This window comes from Melanostigma gelatinosum (assembly GCF_949748355.1).
Source record: "Melanostigma gelatinosum genome assembly, chromosome: 17".
NCBI classification, from domain to species: domain Eukaryota; kingdom Metazoa; phylum Chordata; class Actinopteri; order Perciformes; family Zoarcidae; genus Melanostigma; species Melanostigma gelatinosum.
In genome coordinates, this window is record NC_136650.1 from 5651556 (window position 1) to 5673865 (window position 22310).

Sequence of the window (22310 nt, forward strand, 5' to 3'; positions counted from 1 at the left end):
CATGTCTCTACATCATAAAGTTTGTAAAGAAATATTTTAAGAAAAAAAAACAGTAAACAGTCAAATTGAGTAATGCTTTTGCAAACTGAAAACTGACGCACCCCGAAATTATTATTATAATTGAAAATATATTGCTCCAGGCCTACAACAAGAACATAAAAGATAACCAACATACAAAAACAACATGTTAACAAAAGCATTTTGTCTATGAGTGCATGTTTGTCCATGCTTGATTGCTCTTGTTTAACTTCATGCAGAAGTTGTTACAAAATATAGCCAAGAGAGGTAAGTTATGGAGATGAAGCTTAATGAAAGGAAAGAGCTCAGTATAACTTTTTATTCCAAAGAAAGCTCTTTTCAGTGTTGAAACAGAGTGAGGAAGTAAATTGAACATACAGACTGTTTGTTCTAGTTTTTATTTGGGTCCAACCGTTCTCACAACTGGTAATTGTGGGTATTTATGAGCGTGGTTTGTGCTTTGCACCCGCTAGCAGCATTGGGCAGCTGTCCGGAGGAGATAACAGACTCTTTGCATTATTGATTTGAACATATGTCCCCTTCTTCAGAGCAACCATACATCTCAGCACCGTAGGAATCTTCAGGTACAAGTTAGCCAACGTATTTAATGAGAACAAAAGCAAAATGTGAATACCCTACAATTCTCTGTCAACTCTTAAAAAGTTATTTTGTTTAAGTCTATATACAATACATAAGAACAAACAACGTAATTTACAAATATTTTAATGTCCACAATAGATTGCATAAGTGTCAAGTCTCCATTCATCTTTTCAATTGATTCCAATTTCTTTGCTGTCATCGATGAGCAGAGAAAAATGCCTATTATTTCCCAGGTCCATGCCTGTCTTGGTTAGACTGGTTATTGGACTTCCTGCGGCGCTCACTCTGTTCATGCCTGCAGTCAGAGGGTGCAGATGAGAGATGCCCCTGTTCTGGATTACTGAGATCTCATTGTTCTTGGTGGTGGCCAGGCTGTTGGCGATGGCTGTGGCGTAGCGGTTCCAAAATCCAGGGTCTACGTTCATCGCTCGAGCGGCCAGGTCCTTCTGAAACATCTCTCCAAACTTCGCCGCCTCCCCACTTAGCAGGGCCATGGGGTTCTCTACCGACAGCCGCCGGCCTCTCCTGGCCGGTGCGTTGTTCCACATGTGGGTTCCCATGTGGACCTGAAAACGACACGCAAAAACATTAGATGCGGTGGATACTTTTGTTTCAGAATGCAAGCATGTTTAGCACGGGTGGTCCCAGTAAATGTTTCAAAAAGAATTACAAAAATCCAAATTTTAAAGAATTTCATATGTATTTGTTTGACTTGGACAGATCTTTCATTGGCATCTGTGTTTACAAGATGTGACAACACCATAGCTCCACTGGAATCGTTTTTTTGAATGTCGATTAGTTGATTAATCAATTCAACGGAAAACTAATCAGCAATAATTTTGCGAATCAATTCATGGTTTGAGTGAATTTCCAAGAAAAAATGCCAAATATTTGTTGGTTTCCATCTTCTCAAATGTAAAGATGTTCCACTATTCTTTGTCTTATTATATGAAAGTGAGCTGAAATATCTTTTGGTTTTGGCCTGATGGTTCGACAAAACAAACAATCTGAAAATGTCACTTTGAGAAATTGGGATGCATATTTTTATCATTATTATTTCTGACATTTCATAAACCATACAAATAATTGATGAATAGAGAAAATAACCAGCAGGCTACTCAAGAAGGAAACTAATTGTAAATTGGAGCCCTGTACACATGTAAGATGTGGGGGGAAATGATATGGATGTGGAAAAAGTCTTTGTGGTTTGCTTCAGATATATTTCTTTTGGGGTTTTGTCTTTTTAGTGGAGAGGAAAAGACCTAGAAACAAACATCATAGGACAGATGTGGCACTAAATTATGAACAGGGCCTTATAGATCTCTAATGTATCTTATGTGGATTTAGCCCAGACTTTTATTTTGAAAGTGAAAGCTAACATTTCCGAGTTCCTAATGTTCTTCCATTTGCTAAAATGTATGTGTATGCAAATAAATATGTTGCAATTTAGAATTTGTACATTTTCTGATAAAAGGGGATTGTTCTGTGTTGCACCAGAAAAGTTTAAGCACTATACAACACAACGCAGAGATAGACCCACTAAACCTATGGTGGAATTCTAACTTTAAAATTGACTGAATATATCAATCGGCTTGAATCCGGACAGCACAAACAGCACAAATGTACCTTCAGATTGCCTTTCGTGGTGAACGCTCTGCCGCAGATGGAGCACACAAACGGTTTCTCTCCGGTGTGCGTGCGCTCGTGGATCTGCAGGGCGCTGGCTGATGAGAAGTTCTTCCCACAGGCGTTGCAGTTGTGCTGCTTCGGTGTTCGCCGGGGAGGCGCGGGGCCGAGCAGGGAGGCCATCCCCGAGCTACCGACTGACACGTAAGCCGGGGGGATGTGGACGCTGAACGGTGGGTGCTGCCCTTCGGGCCGGTTGTGTGGGTGACCGTGACCATTTACCTCGGCTTTTATCAGGCCCAACGACGTGCTGGTAACCAGGCTGGGGATGCTGTGACCTGCAGCTGAAAATGAAAGTTTTCCTCCCTTAGAATGTAACATCAATGACATCCTTAAAAACAACAGATTGAACTGCAGTAGGCCGTGGCCATTTTTACTTGAGTAGTACAACAGTGTAAAAGTACCTCTTTCTCTGCTCAGCTGGAACAACATACTATACGGAGTCTCCTCTTTCACACAGAGCTTGCTGGCATGTATTCCTCTCAGCTCTTGGGCCGCTGCAGCTGCTGATGCAGAGGTAGGAGACTCAGATTGCTCTCTCTTCACCGAGGCTGCCAAAGGCTCTTGGGGCTCTGGCCTGTTGCTGCTCACTGCAGGGGATTTCATGGTCACTCCCTCTGAGCTGCTTTCAACTGTGGACACTGATACACGAGGGGAACAGGAGGACTCCGACACGTTCGGGCTGCAATTCTGCGGCCTTTTCTCCGATAGCGAGCATTTAACGTTGTGCTGGCCACTGTCATTGAAACCATTTGTCAGGGCTTTTAGGCCGAAGGAGTGGTTTAGGCTTAAAGTGGAATCAATCATCCTCATTTGGTTCTCCAGTGCGGCTATACTCGAAACAATGCTGGATGACTTAGGAGGAGAATTATATTCAAATATCAAGGGTTTGAATGGATTTACAGCCTCCTCCATGTTTTCTACCTCCTCCTCCTCCTCCTCGTCATCCTCCATTGAGATGTCGTCAACGAAGTCATTGTCGTTGCTGCTTAGGCTGTCAAAGCTCCTCTCGTTGAGGGAGGCATCGCCGCCCATCTCCTGGAGTCCGTCCACCAGGGTCGAGTCCGGAATCTGCCCCACCATGTGCATACGGATATGCTGCTGGAGGACAACAGCGTTGGTGAACTTCTTCTGGCAAATGGGACACGAGTGTTGCACCTGAACGGGGGCATCTTCTCGGTGGACACTGACGTGGGTCTTCAGGTTGCCCTTGGTGGTGAAAGCCCTGCCACACACTTTGCATTTGTAGGGCCTCTCGCCGGTGTGAATGCGGTAGTGCATCTTCAGCGCACTCTGACAGCTGAGGACACGGCGACAGAGGACACACTGGTTGGGGTCTGAGATCTTTTTGTCGATGTTCTCCACCAGCTGCTGGAGCTTCGAGGTTTCGGATGTTTGCATAGAGTCCAGGAAACCACCGGTTGGGAATTTAGCTTCGTCGGAGCTGAACGAGAGGGCCGGGGAGTGGGAGACAGGGGACGCCGAGGGGACGGGTTCAGGCGTGGTGGCCAAGGACGGGGTCGTAGTGCTGGTTGCTTCTGTTACTGGGTTGGCCCTCTGTCTCAGGGAGCAGTTCTGGGGCAGGTGCACCCCCTCTGTTTGCAGTTTATTGGACTCTTCTGTCTCATGGTGGGACTGTGGAGACGGTGAAACAGGAGAGGGATGAACCTCGCTGCCCCTGTGGTTGGGTGACAAAGATACACATTCACCAGGGGCTGGCTGGTAGGGAGATTTAACGGATGGTGTTACGCTTACAGGGTCATTTGAGCCTCCGATGCTGGTAATAGTGGAGGAAAGCGGAAGGCCCATGGTGGCTGGCAGAGTTGCTACAACAGGTTTGCTCTCCAGCCATGAGGAGGCGGGTTTTTCTGGAGGGAAGGACATTCCGTAGGGAATCCCAGAACTTGTTGGCACGCTGTCCAGATACTCTGGCACCGGGTAAGGGTTCATCTGAACGTGAGGATACTTCTCTTTATGCCTCTGGAAGTGCACCTTTAAGTTCCCTTTCGTGGAGAAGCGATTGCCGCAGATGTTGCACTTGAAGGGCCGCTCCCCTGTATGGGAGCGCAGGTGGATCTGCAGAGCGCTGTCGCTGCCAAACACTTTGGCACAGAACCTGCATTTATGCTTGAAGAAGGGCTCCTCTGGGCTGGGCTTGGTTTCGAACAAGGGCACGTTGGGCAGCTTGACCTTCCTGTGCTTCATCAGAGCTGCGAGGGGGTCAAGTGCGTTGGCTGTAGCGGCGATGCTTGCCAAGGGATTGGGGAAAATGACGCCGCTGAGGGGGCTCTGAGGTAGAAATGGGAGGCTGGAGGATGAGCTGAGGAGGCTGCTCGGCCCGAGGGGGAGTGTGCTGGAGGAGCTCAGTGTCTGAGGACAGCTCATGCTGCCGGTGTGCGAGCCTGCGTAAGGAGGCAGTAACGTGCTGCTGCAGCTGGAGAGAGGCCGGGTTGAATTTTCCGAGGGAGCTGAGGTACATGTCACATCTCTATAGGTGGACTGGCCGCATACAGTTTGTGAGGGGAGACCGTATGATTTCTCGAGCACGGAGGACAGAGAAACCGCGGCCTGCCCGTTGACGGCGGAGGGCATCGTTCCCGACAGCGGCAGGATGGGACGAGGGGCGATGCCTTGACAAGGGAAAGAGTTAGGTGCCAGAGACAGAGATCTGGAGGCTGGGTTTAGCGCCGCCTGTGTCGGTTGTCGGTTCATGCCGGCGACCTGGCTGCAGATCTGCTCGATGAGCTGCAGCTGATGGACCTGTTGCTGCTGCAGAGCCAGCAGGTGCTCCAGGATCACCGGGATTGCCGCTGAAGCCGCCTTGCCACCGCTGCTGATCCCCTGGGAGAACTGAGCGACGGCCACCCTGGTGCTGTGGAGGATCTCCAGCGTCACGTTTGTGCTCTGCACGCCGTAGTCGCCAGCAGCCGACACCTGGGGGGAGGTGGACTCGGCTGAATCTGGAGGCCGAGGGCTGGAGGTTGCTGTGTATTTGTCCCGCTTGAGCTCCATGGCCTCATCACGCTCCACGCCGTCCTCTAAATTATCCACAGTGACGTCGTTCGCCAGCGTCTCCCCCAGCTCAAAGCCGCCATATGTGAACTTGGCCGTGGACGAGTCACTGGACGCCACGCTGGGAACCGGAGAGGGTCCGACAGGAGATTCCTCGGGAGCTGGCATCCCGTCATCGTCCTTCACTATCAGCACCAAGGGCTCCTCGGTGCAGACTTTCTGATGTTCACTCAGTTCGGTCCAAGTGAAGAACTCAGCACAGCATGTGTCACAGATGTGTGTGTCCTCGCTGCTGTGGCGGCGTCCATCGGTCTCCTCTCTCTCCATGCCCTCAATGATGCCTGAAAGCAAAAAAAAAGAAGATATATTAAGAACGCATGATTGATCCTTTATCGTCCTGATATTTCACCAGAGGGACACATTTCCCTTCGTCATGTTGTAATTAATCCCCAACACACAGAGCAGCGAGTCCGTCTTTCCGCAACATGTTGTGTGGACAAGCATTGTTCAAACCCACTGCACTTGGAATTCCACAAGCGATCCCAAAGTGTCCAAAGACAACAAACATGTCAAGCTGAATTACAAGGAGGTTTTTATACAATGATGCGTGTAGAAGCAGATCACTTGATGTTAAAAAAACATTCATATTCAACGGGCCCCACAATAACGTCACAAGGTTTCAAACTCACTCCCCTTTTGCAGATGTTAATAATCTCCCTGAAAAATCAATAAAGTTCAACAAAGTTATCTGGCCTCTCGATTGTGCATTCAGACAGATCATGAAATCCAATACTGTACATTGATTTCTGTGTTTGTGCAGCCATATGTTTCAGTGTCTCGTCTTTATGCACAAAAATTGGGCGGTTTCCACATTTTCTTTAAAAAACTATGACTTGTTTGTAAAGTGGTCTAACCTGATTGTAAGACCTGATAATTCAACTGTAAAACTCATCCCTGTGACTCAAGTGTTTTTAATGCAGTGAATCACAGCCATTTAGTCTTCCAAGCAGTTTCAAACACATGCTGTAAATTGTTTATTATTACTGTATTACCGATTCTTCTTATTTCCAGAAGAACACGTTTGCGATGCTGCATCAACAACATCAGGCAAAGTGTATTTATCTCAATGATATAAAATCAGAGCTTCAACAGCAGCTTCATCAACCTGATGTTGTTTCTATTCCAGTAGGAACCTAAATGATATGTGCAAAGTTTGCCACCTTTTGCTTTGTAATAAAACTTGAATCTAAGTAGAATAAACCAATAAAAGACCCAGAATTTGTTGATGTGAACTGAATATATAACACATGGATAAGTTGTTTTAAGTCCTAACTCATGTGGCATTGTGATATCAATAAACTGTTTTAAATCAAAATATTGGTAAAAAAGGAAAGAAAAAAAAACACCTCACATCGCTAAAACATTTTGACAAATCTCTCGTGCATTGTTTGACAATAGATCTTTAAGATTTGACACTTTAGAATGTGCATCTGTTCAGGCTTTGCCCCATCAGGAAACAGACAGCAATACCAGATGGAAAGATTTGGGAAAATCAATAGTGCAGTATTGTTCCATACACTCGGGCTTCCCCACAACAAACTCAATGAAATGAACAGTTTAAAAAAGGACCAGAAGTACAAAGATATTGTGAAGTTTAGGTATGCAATTACATTTATTTACACTCAACATTTTTTGTTTGTAATAATTTACTCTTTTTATGAAAAATAATTTTCTTTCCGCTACATAATTTAATCTGTGTGTTGAGCGTGTGTGTGTGTGTGTGGCCAACACATGTGCTTCACCCTTTTTCTTAAACACGGTGTATGTGGACAATTTTAACAAGCATGTTTTAGTGCTGAATTTAACATGAATGTGTGTGTATGTGCTCCAGTATGCGTGTGTGTGTGTGTGTGTGTGTGTGTGTGTGTGTGTGTGTGTGTGTGTGTGTGTGTGTGTGTGTGTGTGTGAGCGTTCGTGTTTCCAAAGTGGTCAATACACTCCGGTTATCACTGTGTTTCACCACCTGAACGAATGAGTGCCAGTGTGCTCAAGCTAAACACAGACTGGGACGTCTGGTGTGTTTACAGCTACACTCAACCGATGGTACAAACACACAGAGTGTGTGTATTCATGGTGTTTGTTGACGCTCGGACCTTACAGGCAAAAATATTGTTTTTCGTGCTCTGGTCAAATCTGAGATTTTTTTTGTAAATTTTGCTTCCATTACATCTTTCAGACCAGTGGAAGGAAAACATCCAAAATACACATTTATTCAGGTTTATTTTACTACTTTGTCTTTTTTGCATCTCGATTTCTCCCAAATACACCAAAAGCATTAGATAATAACTCATTACATATCTAACATCCCAGAAAACATGTAATACAAATAAGTATTAATATACGTAACCAACTGGGGAAGTTTCATGATATCTATTATTTATTTGTTATTACCCTATTGCCCTGCAGTGTTTTGAAACTGTATATTATTTTTACAATATAGTCTGAGAAAAAAAATCTAATTTATAGAAAAAGGCCTTTAAACCCGTTTTTTTCTCAGACTCTGAGCCAGAAATCTCCACTTCAGTATTACATACAGTTTTATTCCGTTCTATATTCTGAAGGTTTTTTAAAAGGGGTTTGTTCATATATCATTCAGAGCCTGCTTTATTAAACATTGTATTACTAAAAAACGGGGCTAAAATGGATTTTGGCAGTAATATTTTGTAGTGACAAAAATCCAAAAATCCAAAATTCTCTCTGTAAAAAAGTTTAACTCTAATATGTCAACAAAATTAAATAAGAATTTTAAACCTGGCTTTTATCAAATGTTCAGATTTCTGTTCTGGAAAATTATGAGAATTAGCAGATATTTAATAATATAATGACTAATTTGCATATTTTGACGTAACAGAAAACTTGTAATCAACTATGGAAGTTTCATGGCAATATCTATTTGTTAACAGTTTCACACTCACCTGTAGTGTCTCCCCTTCATACATTACAGGCTTTAGCTTTCCAACTGTCTCGTATCTGAGATCACAATAAAAATCATTTTGAATCTTTTTTTTTTTTTTTCAGTTGACAAAAGAAGAGCGTCACCACGGCTGAGTGGGTCGAATCAGCCTTGAAAGTCAAACTCGTCAAAAGGTAAATAATCAGAGCGGCAGGCTCGCCATGTGGGTGGTCCGAGGATCACCAAGGCGATTCAGCAAACACAGGAGCCAAAACACTTTCGCTGTCTTCGCTCGGGGTTTCCGTCTGCGCTTTGCAACATTTACTTCCAGAAAAAGCAAAGATCAGTTTAGATTTAAAGCTCTGAGTATGTTTCCAAATACAATAACGCCGACAGAAATGTCACCCTCGCTCGATCCATCCACAATGTCAGGAGCAGTCAACAGATTTATGTCTTGTTTTCTTGCTGTGTGGTTTGGAGATGGGAGGAGGAGGAGGGGGGAGGGGGGGGGGACTCTTTGAACAGACCCTGCTCAGTCTTTGCCTCTCTGTGTGTGACCTCCGGGGCCGCAGGTCAACGGTTCGCATGTACTAATTGTATTATGATCCAGACATGGAGCACTTGCCCCTCGCAGGGTGAGGCTGACAAAGGTTAAGTCAGCAGGCTCAATCAAAGCCCATCTCCCCCCCCCCCCCCCCCCCCCACCTGCAGGGCTGTGGGAGGGCCCCGAGAGAGGAGGGCCTCTTTCACACTCGACACCTTCTCACAGACACAAATACCAAATAAATAAATGAATAAACCACTGACAAACATGTGAGCAAGTGCTGTGGTGATGATTTAAATGAATGGGTGGATTTGGCCTTCAGGCCTTTTTGCTTTTGAGAGTTTTGCCATTAATGATCAACAAGGTCGATGATGGTGAATAAACACGGATGAATCAAATGAACCATTTTGCATTCGATTTCATTCTCACACAGATTTATGAACTGTCAGTTAAAGCGAGGTAGCACGAGCCAATTTCTCAAAGCGTTTCTTCCACAGAGTCTAGAGAGCGTACGGGCCAAACTCAATCCAAAACACTGAACCCGACAGTTTAAAGGTTAGTGTAACTGTTAATATACTGAGTACTGTGAGTTAGTGCTCAGCTGTTACGTGTTGATTAAACGGTTCAAATAACATCCAGGCTTTCCTGCAACGTACATGAGGAGAAAACTTAATTGTTTGATTGAATATTAAAATATTAGAAATGATGTTAGGCATCTGGTGTACCATAACAAAGGCTGGCAACACGATAAAGAAGTGAGATCTAGTTACACATAATACATGCGGATGATTCTTTGTTTATTTCAATGCACTCCAGATTCAGATCCATTTACTCTCATCTCTTTTGTTTTTCATCTTATTTATGAAACATAGAAAATGCAAAAATTGAGAGCTAACAGTAAAATACATGTAAATACAATATTATGATCATAAATAATAAGTAATTTTATCAAAGCCACGTTTTTATTTCAGATGCCTTTCTCCTCATTAAAATGTGAAAGTTTTAGTAGTTGACAGGAAGGCCTTGAGCCAGAATAACGTGCACAAATAATAACCCTTTGTTAACATATAATTATTGGCCTGGTGGGTTTATTCTGCGTTTTGGTGGATTTATCAGTTCATAAAGGCCCTGTTTCTATTCAATTTTTTTTTAAATGAAATGAAATAGGTTTGTATTGTGCAGCCTGCTATCTGGCAACATCTTCAGCCAATATATATGGATCAGATTTTGTTGATAAACATTAAAAATTGAAATATGCACCATTTAATTCCCTTCTTGTGACCGAAACATTATTTTAAAAACGTTTTTAATACTAATAATGTTTTCATTTGGAAGTGTCAAAAGGTAAAAAATAACAATAATAATTTAGAGTTGGGGAGAAACGTTTATTTAATTTACGAAATACTTTGTCCACTATTTCAGTTTAGATCCACCATCATTGTCATTTGTTCCTTTATAGTCAAATATATACTCTGCGATAAAAGCCTCTAAACGCAGCTGTTCTGAAGCGCCAGCAGCTTGAAGTAAAACACAGTAAAAGTGTTTTGAAGCCTACCACTTGCGCGGAGGAGTCCGCTCCGTGTCGCTTCTTCCTCTGACCGGAGGTGCTGCGGCTTGGCTTGCTTGCGGCGGGACATGTTGCTCTCTCTCTCTCTCGCTCTCCGACTCCCCGCTTGCCGTCCGCCGACTCATCTACGAGCGGCGAATGGGACCCTTCGGAGGGAGCGGGGCCGGTGAAATAAGCGGACGGCGACTGCTGCTGCTGTCGATGCCCGTGCGCAGATTGCGCATGTCAGTGTGATTGTGATGGAGGAAGGATAATGCTTTTACGGATCTCGCTGCTGCCCTTCGGCGGGGGGGGGGGGGGGGGGGGGGGGGGGATTGGCTGCTGTCCAGCCAACTCACGCTAGATATGGAAATGAGGGATGGGGTTTAACAGTAATTAGTTCACTTCCTGTCCGGTGCGCGGCTGCTGCTGCTGCTTCTTTTCTTCTTCCTTTTGACGCACAACTCTCCGAGCAGCTCCGGCATGGTTTAGTCCGACATGAAGTCACTGTGGGTGGCCCGCGCGTTTCGGGTTTAACTTCGTTGCCATCGCGGTGTGGTCCGTTTGAGGTTTTAAAGGTTTCCTCTGTGCGCTCTTGGATGAGTTTGTGCCCAAAGAGACGCTCCGGTTTGAGCTGACTTCTCAGTCTGAGATGTGGATGGATGTCGCGGTTGAATCTGACGCCTCACACACACACACACACACACGCACACACACACACACACACACACACACACACACGTAAGACAGCTGAGCAGCACACTAACAGGAGCCGACGTCCTGCCACAGGAGGATAGGCCGAGTCTCCAAAAACTGCGTAAAGTCCAATCCTTGCGTAATAAAATGGATTTACACGTGCGTAAAGTCAAAACTTTGCGCGCAAAGAAATCACGCTTAGGTCGCAGATAGGTCCGATCTGAAACCGGTGGCTGTGGAAGTGAGACTCTCCCGGTTTATCCGAAGCACCGGCGCTCTCCTCGTTGCCTCCGCCTCCAGTCCATCATTAGATGTCCTTCAGCCGCCTGCGATAGGCTACTGCCAGGATACCACAGGAGGTGTTGGAGCACTTGCTTCGTTTGCAGCGACCTCCCACAATTTTGGCGCCATAATGGGCTGAAAAAATGTCTCGAAGTTGCAAAAGAACTCCTTCCTTTGAGTGATGATCAGAGATGCGAGGAGGGCAAACCGAGCTGGGCTCATTCTTGTAATCTTATGTAGTGGCGTTTTAATGAGAGGGGGGAAAGAGAACTTCATCTTTTGTGGAACTTTTGTGTTTTTTTGCTGTGATTCAGACCTCCAACCACAGGTCACAGTTTTCACTTAAAAACTGTCACTGCAGCTATCAACCAAAAGACCACGGTGGTGAATGAAGCCGTGTGAAGTGCATAATAAAATCAGTTTTTTGTGTGTGTTATTGTTTGACCCCTTGTCTTCCACAGACTGTAGCGATTTCAAAAGACGAGAAAGGAAAGAAGCATAATATACTTCACCAGAGCTGTAATCCCTTTCCACCAGGCATTGTCCCAAAACTTGTAATTATGTGGCATTAAAAGATGCAGCTGGGGGAGGACAGGATCAGCTGTTGATAATTGCAAGTACTACACAACAGCCTGGTATTGATCGGTGTGTCTGCTGTTCCCCTGCTATAGAGAGATAAGGATGCCCCACTGCTCCTGCCGGAATATCATTTCTCCTGACCTATCAGGTTGCTACAGACTTATGATGAATAGCCAGAGTGGCCAAGAGAGGGCTTATCTGGAAACTCAACCTCCCCTCTACCCCACCCTTGATTCGATATTGATTCTCTGTAACCAGCGTCGGCACACAAAATCAAACTACTACTTGACTATGATGTCTTCCAGGTTCTAACTCGGCCTGCACCAACGCCGCCAGAAGAGCGCCACTTGAATTGAAGTACCCGCTACAACTGTTAGAGGAACAACTGTATCAGTTTGTATTGTTAAGTGTGATGAGTGACACATTTGTAAGTTCAAAACATTGTTACGCATTCAAGGATAAATGACGCTTAATGTGAACTTTTCAGTTCATCAAAGTGCTGCAGGAAGTAAATGAATACATGAAGTTACACCAAACATTGGAAAAAACAAAACATGCAGGAGTTGTACTAAATACCAGAATTAGCATCAGCTGTGAAGCTTAAATTGTTAAATGGTTCAACTCTCCAGTTAATTATAGTTCGAGTCGAGTTGTTGCACGAGATTACAATATAAGCCGGGTCATAGCCGGGATTTTAAAAACACTGAGGTCACAAATCGTACGTGAGGCCTTTACAGGAAAGACTTTGGCTGTTTCTTTGGTTTGTTTGGGAAATGATAAAACCAGAAGACTTGCAGTTTTGCTATTTAATCATATAGACTAAGTGACTCAAACCTCTTATTTTCAAGGAAATATAGATGTGATCTTAGGTGATGTTTCATTTCATTTTATATTTGACAAATACTAATAAATAAACCACAAATGCTATTTTCACCCCAATATTACATTCAGTGTATGCCATGGGATCTGACATAATGAGGCTACATTTCAAAATATAAGTTGATGTAAGTGATCATTATCCAGTCCTCGTAACAGGTTTCTTTAATCCCCCACATCTTAGAATAAGGTAAACTGTGTTTCTTGTCTTTTGTCCAGTTGATGGACAGAACAATGCAAACACCCACACCTACTGCAATGAACTCCGAGGTGTTTCTGTTACTTTGACAACCCTCTGGACGTCAATCTAACACCTCTGAAACAACACTCAGAACTTCATGAAATTACAGTAATTACAGTGATGTATCACGCAGCTGTTCATGGTATTTAATCCAACTCACTGGGCTGCTGTAACACAAATCAAGTACGGATGAAAGCTGATTAATAAATGGGGATTGTACGCAGGGCTTCACAAAGTGGTAGCGATTCATAGAAATATTTTTCATTTAAAACACCCTGTTATAGTAAGTTTGTAGACTTAGTCCTGAGGTTAAACATTTATTTCGTTTCTTTTAAGCTACACTCTGCGATTGTTACCAAGAAAGAAGTATTGTCCGTATGAAAGTGACAATTTGGATTTGGCATAATTGAAAATATTCCCTGCGGCCACCCCGCTTTAATTCAATTCAGTTTATTTTTGTATGGCCTAAAATCACAAATTACAAATTTGCCTCAGAGGGCTTTACAATCTGTACACATGCGACATCCTCTTGTCCCGGAACCCTCACATCAGAACAGGAAAAGCTCCCGCAAAAAACCCTTTAACGGGGAGAAAAGACCTGTGGGAGAGCAACAGAGGAGGGATCCCTCTCCCAGGATGGACAGAAGTGCAATAGATGTCATGTGTACAGAATTAACAGCATAACAGAGTTACAACCTATTCAATGCATATGACAGAACCACGGCAGGAGGCAAGACCATGGTCCAAGCAGTGGCGGGCCGTGCATTTCATACCTGGGCCTTCACTGCTGTCCTGCAGTGGAAACACAGCTACGGTTATTATTTGTTTCGTGTCAAAATGAAGCCAACACCTGTAGATAGAGTGCGTCTCCTCTCTGCTCTGACTGCTGCGTGAGGCGCCTGTGTGTGCTTTGGGGTGGCGGAGGAGCTCACGGCACCACCCGCTGCTCGTTCACCACAGTGCAGAACGTACGTGCTTTAACGAGTCAAACACCAGAACAAGTCGCTAGATTTGTCGCTCGTAGCTTTTGACAAAAAAAGTCGCCATGAGGGTTCGGAAAGTCGCCAGATTTAGCGAGAAAGTCGCCAAGTTGGCAACACTGGAACCAGGTAAATGTGTCCCCAGAGCAACATTGGACGTAACAATGGTTCCTATCACATATTAAACCAAACAAAAATCCATCTTCATCAAAACAAGTTGTACAAATAATAATATATAAACAAGCATATTAAAGCTACTGCAGATGCAGTTAACTTACCAGAGCTGCTGTTCACTATTTAAGACAAAGTGCATCCTCCTTTCTTTGTTAATAAAGAGTTTAATCTCACGGTTGTTCAGTACATCCGTGCGTTTTAGTTCCAGTAAGAAGTCTCTCTCGAGTCATGGACGCCAGTGAAGACAGTCGAGCCTCCAGTTGTATGTCTTGAATACGTTTTAATGCGTTTGAGGGCTGAAAATGTCCGCTTGACAGAGGCAGCATGTCACGCTAGCCCACTGACCAATCACGTACTTGTACCTGCTAGCGTGCCAGCTAGCAGGCTCTGGCACGTCAAAGAATATGCCCAACATGTCAAACTAAAGATCTGATTGGTTGAAGACTATGACGATCAACAATATTGTCCCCATTTACTTTAATCTGCACTGGCTGCAGGTGAGAGTCTGCAGGCCTCGGGCCTCTCTTCTTACCTAGAGACACAGAGGTGAGATCTGATTGGATAAAAGCTCTACTTAAAACAAGCTGCACTGGAAGCAGAGCAACTGAGGAAGACAGGAGCTGTGCAATGAGAAAATAAGATAATGGGGAAAATATTTTTATAAATTACAATACATGTAGTGTATTTAAGAAAAATGATTAAATTACAAAATAGCTGTAATTTTGTGATTCTGTTTAGGCCAGCAGAGAAGGCCTTGCAGGCCCTGACGGCCCACCACTGGGTCCAGGTATAACCAGGATCCACGGGAACCTGCGAGATTACAGTAAATGTCTGTTAATAGCAGCTGAACGCAGAGGAGCGTCCTGTGAGCCGCTGCCAGCTGAGGAATGTGAGAGCTGCTGTATGTGTTCTCAGATGGAGAGATGACGAGCTAATAGCCGATGCTAACTCATGCTGTGCAGCCAAAGGTTGTTCAAACCCCAAGAACCTAAATTCTAGAGGAGATCCTAAAGTAAACAAATCTGTGAGATTGAATTGAGAGGAAACGTGTATAAAAGGATCCATAAGGCATCTAGGATATTCTCCAGAATATTCCGTTGGCCCGGTACAGAATATATGTGACAATGTAAAACATTGGTTGTTTTACACATTTGAACAAAACAACCCAGTCTCATCCGGAACTTTTTTTTTGGTCTTTTTTGGAAAGACACCTTGTTGGCAACCTCTTCTAATGTCCTTCTTTAGTACTTTGAGCAAACTAAGTATCTCTAGAAATGAAGTTCACGTTGGGTAAATCTGCAGCACACAGTTAGCATGCCAGCGGTGTAACCCTTTGTGTAATGAGGCAGAATGAATGGGTGTGGTTGTCCGAGTGGTGGATGGCCATGAGGGTTTGTGGCCCATCAATCTGCCAGATCATTTTTTACTTTTTAAAAATGGAACCACAGTCACTCCCTATACTTTCACCGCACTCACAGATTTTAATAACAAATCTTGGCATTGGTTTTTTTTACCAATTTTATGATTGCAATTTTATATCAATGTTGTTTCTAGCAATATAAATGAATAAATTCATTCACCTCCATTATATTTCGGTGGTGGCACCACTTTATAAAGTAAATACCTCAAACCCCATCTTAGTCGGCAGAAAGAAATGTAGCATTACATGTTTCAGCAAATCGCAGGTATGTTGAAATTCGCCGTTACTGAACCAAAAATATGTGTTATGGATACATTTCATATCAGCCTAGTATCACGCTTGCAGAAATGCACAGTGCCACCATATGGAAAGCATAATTGGTTTGGTTTCGGCAACAAAACTAAAATATAAGAAAGTAACAACTTCACATAACAATGTAACTAAAGTAAATAAATAACAACCACCTAGCCGATTTTTCTTACGTAACATTACATCAGCGTTAAGTCATTGTTTACTTATGATTTAACATAGGACATAATCAGAGGTCTCCTGAGTGAAAGTCCTGTGTTTGTTTGACCCATCCACCATCACTCCCACCCACCCATAGGACTTTCTTGAACGTTCTACTCGTTATTGTACCATGTACCTTTCAACATCGGTGGTTCGATATACTACGTCACTTGCTCTATGCTTTGCTTGTTGTGCGTCACTTGCTCTGATAAAGATATGCGAATTAGATGAGCTAACCCTTTCAAGCATAAAGTCAAATCCTCTGATTAGAAGTATCCAACGGTAAGAAGTGCAGCCTCACTTTGAAACACATAGCTCTGTGGAGCCTGCTGCCTCATTTGATTTACGTTTCAATGAAACCAACTGGATCATAACAATTGTTTCGTTGAAAAATATCTCTCTTGTTGGGGGCTTCAGGCTGGCAGTCTGTCTGGCCCGCCACCGCCAGCCCCGCGCTACATAATAGATCTAAAAGAATTACACTCACTCAGGCTCTGTTTCCTCATATAATCACACAAAAGGATTTTTTCTCGAAAATGATCATAAATCACAGGCCGGATCAATATGCCGTGGCCAGGCTGCACTAGCCTGATAACACAATCAATACAGGGTATTTGGATTTTAATTAATACATGACCGGGCCTCACCCTGAAACGCTGAAATATGACCTCAACCCCTTTTGAAATACGTCCTGCAGAGCATCACATGCAACCCTGGTGTCTGTTACAGCTCATCAGATGTCGGTGTGATCTGGTGCCTGAGGAGGTGCCGAAGACCTGAGAGACAGAGGGAACAAGGGTGTATATATATTTGAACAAGAAGCAGATAAAACAAGACGAAGGCACTTAAATTAGCAGTGCTGTGAGGCTTTACTCATAGTAGGCATGGCAACATTTGGGCTACATGCTAACATTAGCGGGATAACATGCTCACAAGGGAAACATAACACGCTGATGTTAAAGTATGATTGTTTCAGGAATGAATGTTTTCCTTTCTAGATTTGTGTATGTACTTATAATTCACTCAAAAGCAGTACTGTATATAAGACAATACCAAGATATTTCAAAGTTACTCGGAGTAACTTTCATTTTGTGTTGATTTTGGCGATCCCGGTGGACAAAAGTGGTAGTGTTCCCGAGCACCAGTGTCCCTTAAGAAAGCCTCTCATTATACTGCAGCAGGGTCTGACAGTCTGCTACCCGGAGTCCTGGTTCTGGTTTTCCATGTCTCCCTTCCCTCGAGCGAGCCCAGCAATACGACCTTCTTCACGCCAATCCCGCCAATCCCGCCAATCCCGCCAATCCCGCCAATCCCGCCAATCCCGCCAATCCCGCCATCGGCAATTCGCGTCACTCCAGTCTCATCGCGTCTACTTGCGTGAATAATTTGCACCGCGTTTGGTGTGAACGCAGTATTAGACAACAGACAATCTTCTCGCTGATGGTCTTGTGCAGAATGATGATGATGATTTTAATGGTAGCGTGGTAGCATGCTAACACTTGCTATTTAGCTGTAAACAGAGTGTTGGACAAATCCACATTTTGTCCAGATGATTGCTCTAAAAAAAAGCAGTGGAGCATCATCCATTTTTAGTTAATCCAGGGAACATGAACATGTCTACTCAATTCATGGCAACCTATTTATGGTTAAGACATTTAACTCAAATGTGAACCTCATGGTGGCTCTAAAAGGGAAGTCAGAGGATCAGCAAAGTAAGATGGATTCATCCTCTGGCAACCATGAATGTCTGTACATGATTTCATGGCAATCTATCCAGTAGTTGTCAAGACGGTTCACTTAAAAACTAAAATGTTAACATGCTTGTGGTTCTCGAGGAAAAGTCAGCAAAGTCATCAGGGTTCATCCTCTGGGGACAATGAAGTCTGCGCAAACAAATCTTGGCTATCCATCCAATAGTTGTTGAGATATTTCAGTCTGAACCAAAGTGGTGGGCTGACCGACCAACACTGCCATAGAGCCACGCCGCTAAACACGCCTAAAAACAAAGGGTCTGATCACTCCAGACAGTCCTAACGTCCCTCCAGAGAGACCAGCAATCGTCAACGCCGATATGGAAGCTCAGACGGGCTCCCTCGCAATATCCAAAACCTTCACTCAGCAGTTATTGTAGCTGAATGGGGAGCAGGTCCTTCATCCCAAAACACAAAGCAAACGGGGAATAGACCAAAAAGAAATCAAAAGTGAACAAAGAGGGATTGAACGGAGAGTGGAGAGTGATAGACAGCACTGAGACAGGGCTGTTAGGTTATGTAGACTGAGGGGCTGAGTGGCCGGGAAATTTCTGATCGCTTTAATTCACTACACCCAACTTGGCCCTGTCCCCCTTCCCCCCCTCTCCGCTTTTATCTGACACTGTGTTTCTGTATTGATTTTTTTCTTCTTTATCTTCAAGGCTGGATAAGAGGACAGAGAACTACGGGAGTGAGAGTGAATGGGGAACTTTCCCGAAGATTGCTGCTATTCTCCCGACTTATTGCCTCCTGTCCTTCATGGTTTCACATGACGTCCCGGGTGTCAGGATCGCCTTCAAGCCGTAAATGAGGAAGCTGATGATACCGGCGAACTGGGATCCGAAAAGGGGGGAGATTGGTGGAAAGGAGGTGGAAAGGAATGGACGAAAATGAAACGTATTTCTAAAAGTGTGGGTATAATATCGCGTCGGTGTCAATATTTTGTGGCAGCACAAGCAAGAAAAAAGGAGAATATTTGCTCCTGGTAACTTTTTTGTTGTTGTTTCGAAGAAACTTGTGGTGAAGGTGTTGAGATAATCTCTCCATTGAGAGCAGCATGGGAGAACCAAGGACGCAGTTTAAAACACCTCCGCGGCTGCTGTTTGTCTTACACATAAAAGCTCCATAATGATGTGTTTGGGGCTTTGTTGACGTGCAAGCTTACATGACAACGAACCTAACGGCAAAAAAGAAAAAACTGCAAATTTCAGGAGGGGAAAAAAAAGAGGAAATTATTCCTTCTCACAAACTTGCGTGCTAATTACAACAATGGCTGCTATAAAACAGTAGTTAATTACAACCTTAGAGCGAGTATAACATCTGAGGCCGGTAGAGGAAACAACTACAATGAAATGCAGTCGCCCCCTTTACATGAAATACACCAGTGCCTGTCTGTTTTTAACCAGATTCAGTGGAAGCATCTTAGCTGAAAGCATCACATGTCAAATGAAGAGGGACTTTTCAGGCAATAGATTTCTTAAAACAAAGAGGAGAACGCCTTGAATGTGCCAGCGGGACGCCGCCCCGGACACAATTAGACAGCACAAATGTCTCGAATAAGAATAGGTATTTCCAGATCAAAGTGAAAGGAAGAGGTCTTTTCAGGGCTGACTAACAAAGCAGGCCAGCCACAGGTAGCTCTTTGTTTCAACTCGAGCATTAACAGAAACAGCATTTCCTATCAACTCTGACAAACATTCTAGTTTGCATTCACTTAATCTGGGAAACAAAATGCTTTTATATTCAAGGTAGGAATCCGCAAACAACGGATCATGTTTTTTGTAACTAAATGCGACTTCTTGCAACACCGCGTGACGGAGATTAAGGACTCAAGGGCTCTGTCGAAGTACAATTTCCAGGTACTTGTACTTTACTGGAGTAAAAAGTTTAGAAAATAGTTTAAATGATGAAAAGATTTAGTTTAAATGCTTTACATGTGTGAACTGTACAGAATGTCAGGGACACCGTTCTCTTTTAATGAAGTCCACTGATCAGAATATTGTAGGTAAAATAAAATATTGTTGATTCACATGATCAAACGCTGTCACAAAAAAAGCCTACAAGTTGAAGATGTTACATTTGACACCAAAAAAAATTCCTTTGAAATAGTAAAAAGTCTAAATTCTTTATAGATCCCAAAAATACTATTATTTTATAGCATTACCATTGCCTCTAACTTTCTACTTCTACTTGATAAGTGGTAACTGTATTGTTTTCCTTCCTTAACACTCATAGTTACGAGTTATTTAGCAGACAAACATTTTAGATATATGCATAATATCAACTCATAACATAATGTTCCATTTTTACAGATGAAAATGCCCAACTGCAGATAAAATGCTCACTGCTGCTGGTATCTGATCACCTTTGCCACCAGTTGCTCAAACGCAGACTGCAGCAGTAAGAGGAGGCCTGCAGGCCTCTCTGGCACGTTAGAGCAACATATGTGAGGATGTTTGAGCCTCCTGGTCCAGCGTGGCTCTCATTAGCAGACAGACAGCAGACGGACTAACAATTAGGAAACTCATCCTGGAGCACATCAGGTGAAACAGAGTTTCTTCATAACTTAGACCAGAAGGCCAATAACTGCTGGTCATTTTCTCCTGCCACATCATCATCATCACAGTGGTACGGAAGCCCTGAGAGGCCAGTGAGGAAAAAATAAATAAATAAGTCTGATGGAAATTATTCTCTCCTGTGTTTATGACTGAACAACAGAAGAAGAAATGGTGAAACCGGTGGCGGGGAAACGTTGTGCCTGGATATTTTTTACATTTTTTACAATTAGTGAAAACAAAAAAGTTTTGGAGGGGTTCATTTGTACGTAAGAGTGTTTATTATTGTAATACTCATTTCAGCCACAAGATATTGAAATGCACCACTACCCCATGTTGTATATAGGAAATGAGTATTTTGACAACAATTGAATGATTGTGACAAAAGTACAACATTGTCTACTCTAAAGATCATCCTTTCTGATTTTTTTCAACTGTACTTAAGTCATAAACACAGGAAAGAAAACAATAAATCACAGACAGATGTGGACAGATGTGAACACCATGGACGCATTGTAGTTCTGTTTATACTTTATTCTCACTGCCCTCTCAGGGCCCCCGTAGCGTTGGGAGCGCAACACTGAAGAGAATGAAACCATGTTGTCTGTCTACATGATAGTAGTCTTAAAGAATTGTAACTCCCATGACGTGTTCAAAACTTTTTTTTTTCTTTTGTGAATGATGAGGCCGAGCTTACTCGTGTCCGTGTGAAGCTGCGGATCCTCGTGAAATGTGAAGTTTAAAGCTCTCAAACATATAAAGGTGTCGTCGCCCCCGCCCAGCAAAACAGCAAAGTCTCCGCCACTGTCTACACACAATGAAAAGGAGGCCAGAAGAAGAAGAAGAAAAAAAACAGAAACTAAAAAGGGCCCTGACTGATTTTTATGTGAATGTTGACTAAGAATGGTCTCCATCTGTGTAAACCCACTCAAACAGTGACTTCCTGTGAGTAACAGTCTGAAGCCTGGAGCAAATCACTGATATCTATCATGCAGGATGGCACACATTCCCAGGGTTACAGTTTGCCTGCTGCTGGTCTCCCATTCTGGTTCAGGCCCACTACAACAGGCTACGTTTTTAAATTGTTTGTTTTTTAACCCTGAAATGCCAGGAATGGATTTTTGAAAGTTGCAGGTAAGATTGTTTTCTATTCCACTCATCGTAGCGACGGCAGAGAGCCAGCATTCGTGTTTGGTCACAAATATGTTTGGGATATTTTGCGGATCCAACAGGGCAGTAACTCAACTTGAAATGCTCTCGGTGGTTTAATCAGCGACGTTTCGGCCTCTGCTGGTCCTCATCAGACTCACAACTGAAGCAGTATTTGCTAGCTGAAGTTGAAATTAGAAACAATTAATCAAACAGTGAGACTAGATCTTTGGATGTAAATCATTGTAGATGTAAACAGTTACGGTTCGGGTTATGATTATTCATTATTTATTCCCACAGGTAGATTTTGCTCGCAGTAGAAAGACGAGGTATCCCTCGTGATGCACATTGCTACACACGTCCATCATAGCAGATGTTGCGGTGATGCATTTGTCTCCTTGTAAATAAATATCTTGGCATCAAAGCCACTGGAATTAAGATAGACAGTAAACTTGTCATTTGTTGGCATTACTTTGTTTTTTCCCTCTGTAACGCTTTGATAGGTTCATGCTCTCTCTTATAAGATCAGATTTAGCACATTACCCCTCGAAGTTAAATCAACTAAACACACCGAGTAGTGTGTAGTTTTTTTTTTTTTTTTTGGAGGTTCCATAACCCTCAGCTGTCACCCCGGCTCCCCACGTATTAATGATGCAATAAAAGGCAGCACGGGAGGTGCAGGTTACGGATAATTGCAAAGTCACGCTCCGTAGGGCCGGCACGGTTTATTTGATTAAC

At 43.4% G+C, this 22310-nt stretch overlaps 1 protein-coding gene across 1 annotated transcript; it reads right to left on the reverse strand.

The window, feature by feature from the left end:
* Positions 1-558: 558 nt before the first annotated feature.
* Positions 559-10450, reverse strand: sall3b (spalt-like transcription factor 3b; the record flags this gene model as incomplete). The annotated part of the gene is made up of 4 exons (XM_079288529.1): positions 559-1184; positions 2245-2588; positions 2709-5657; positions 10369-10450. 4 exons carry the CDS (start codon positions 10448-10450, stop codon positions 789-791), a joined length of 3771 nt encoding a protein of 1256 aa, XP_079144655.1. The 3' UTR covers positions 559-788.
* Between the last annotated feature and the right edge of the window lie 11860 nt (positions 10451-22310).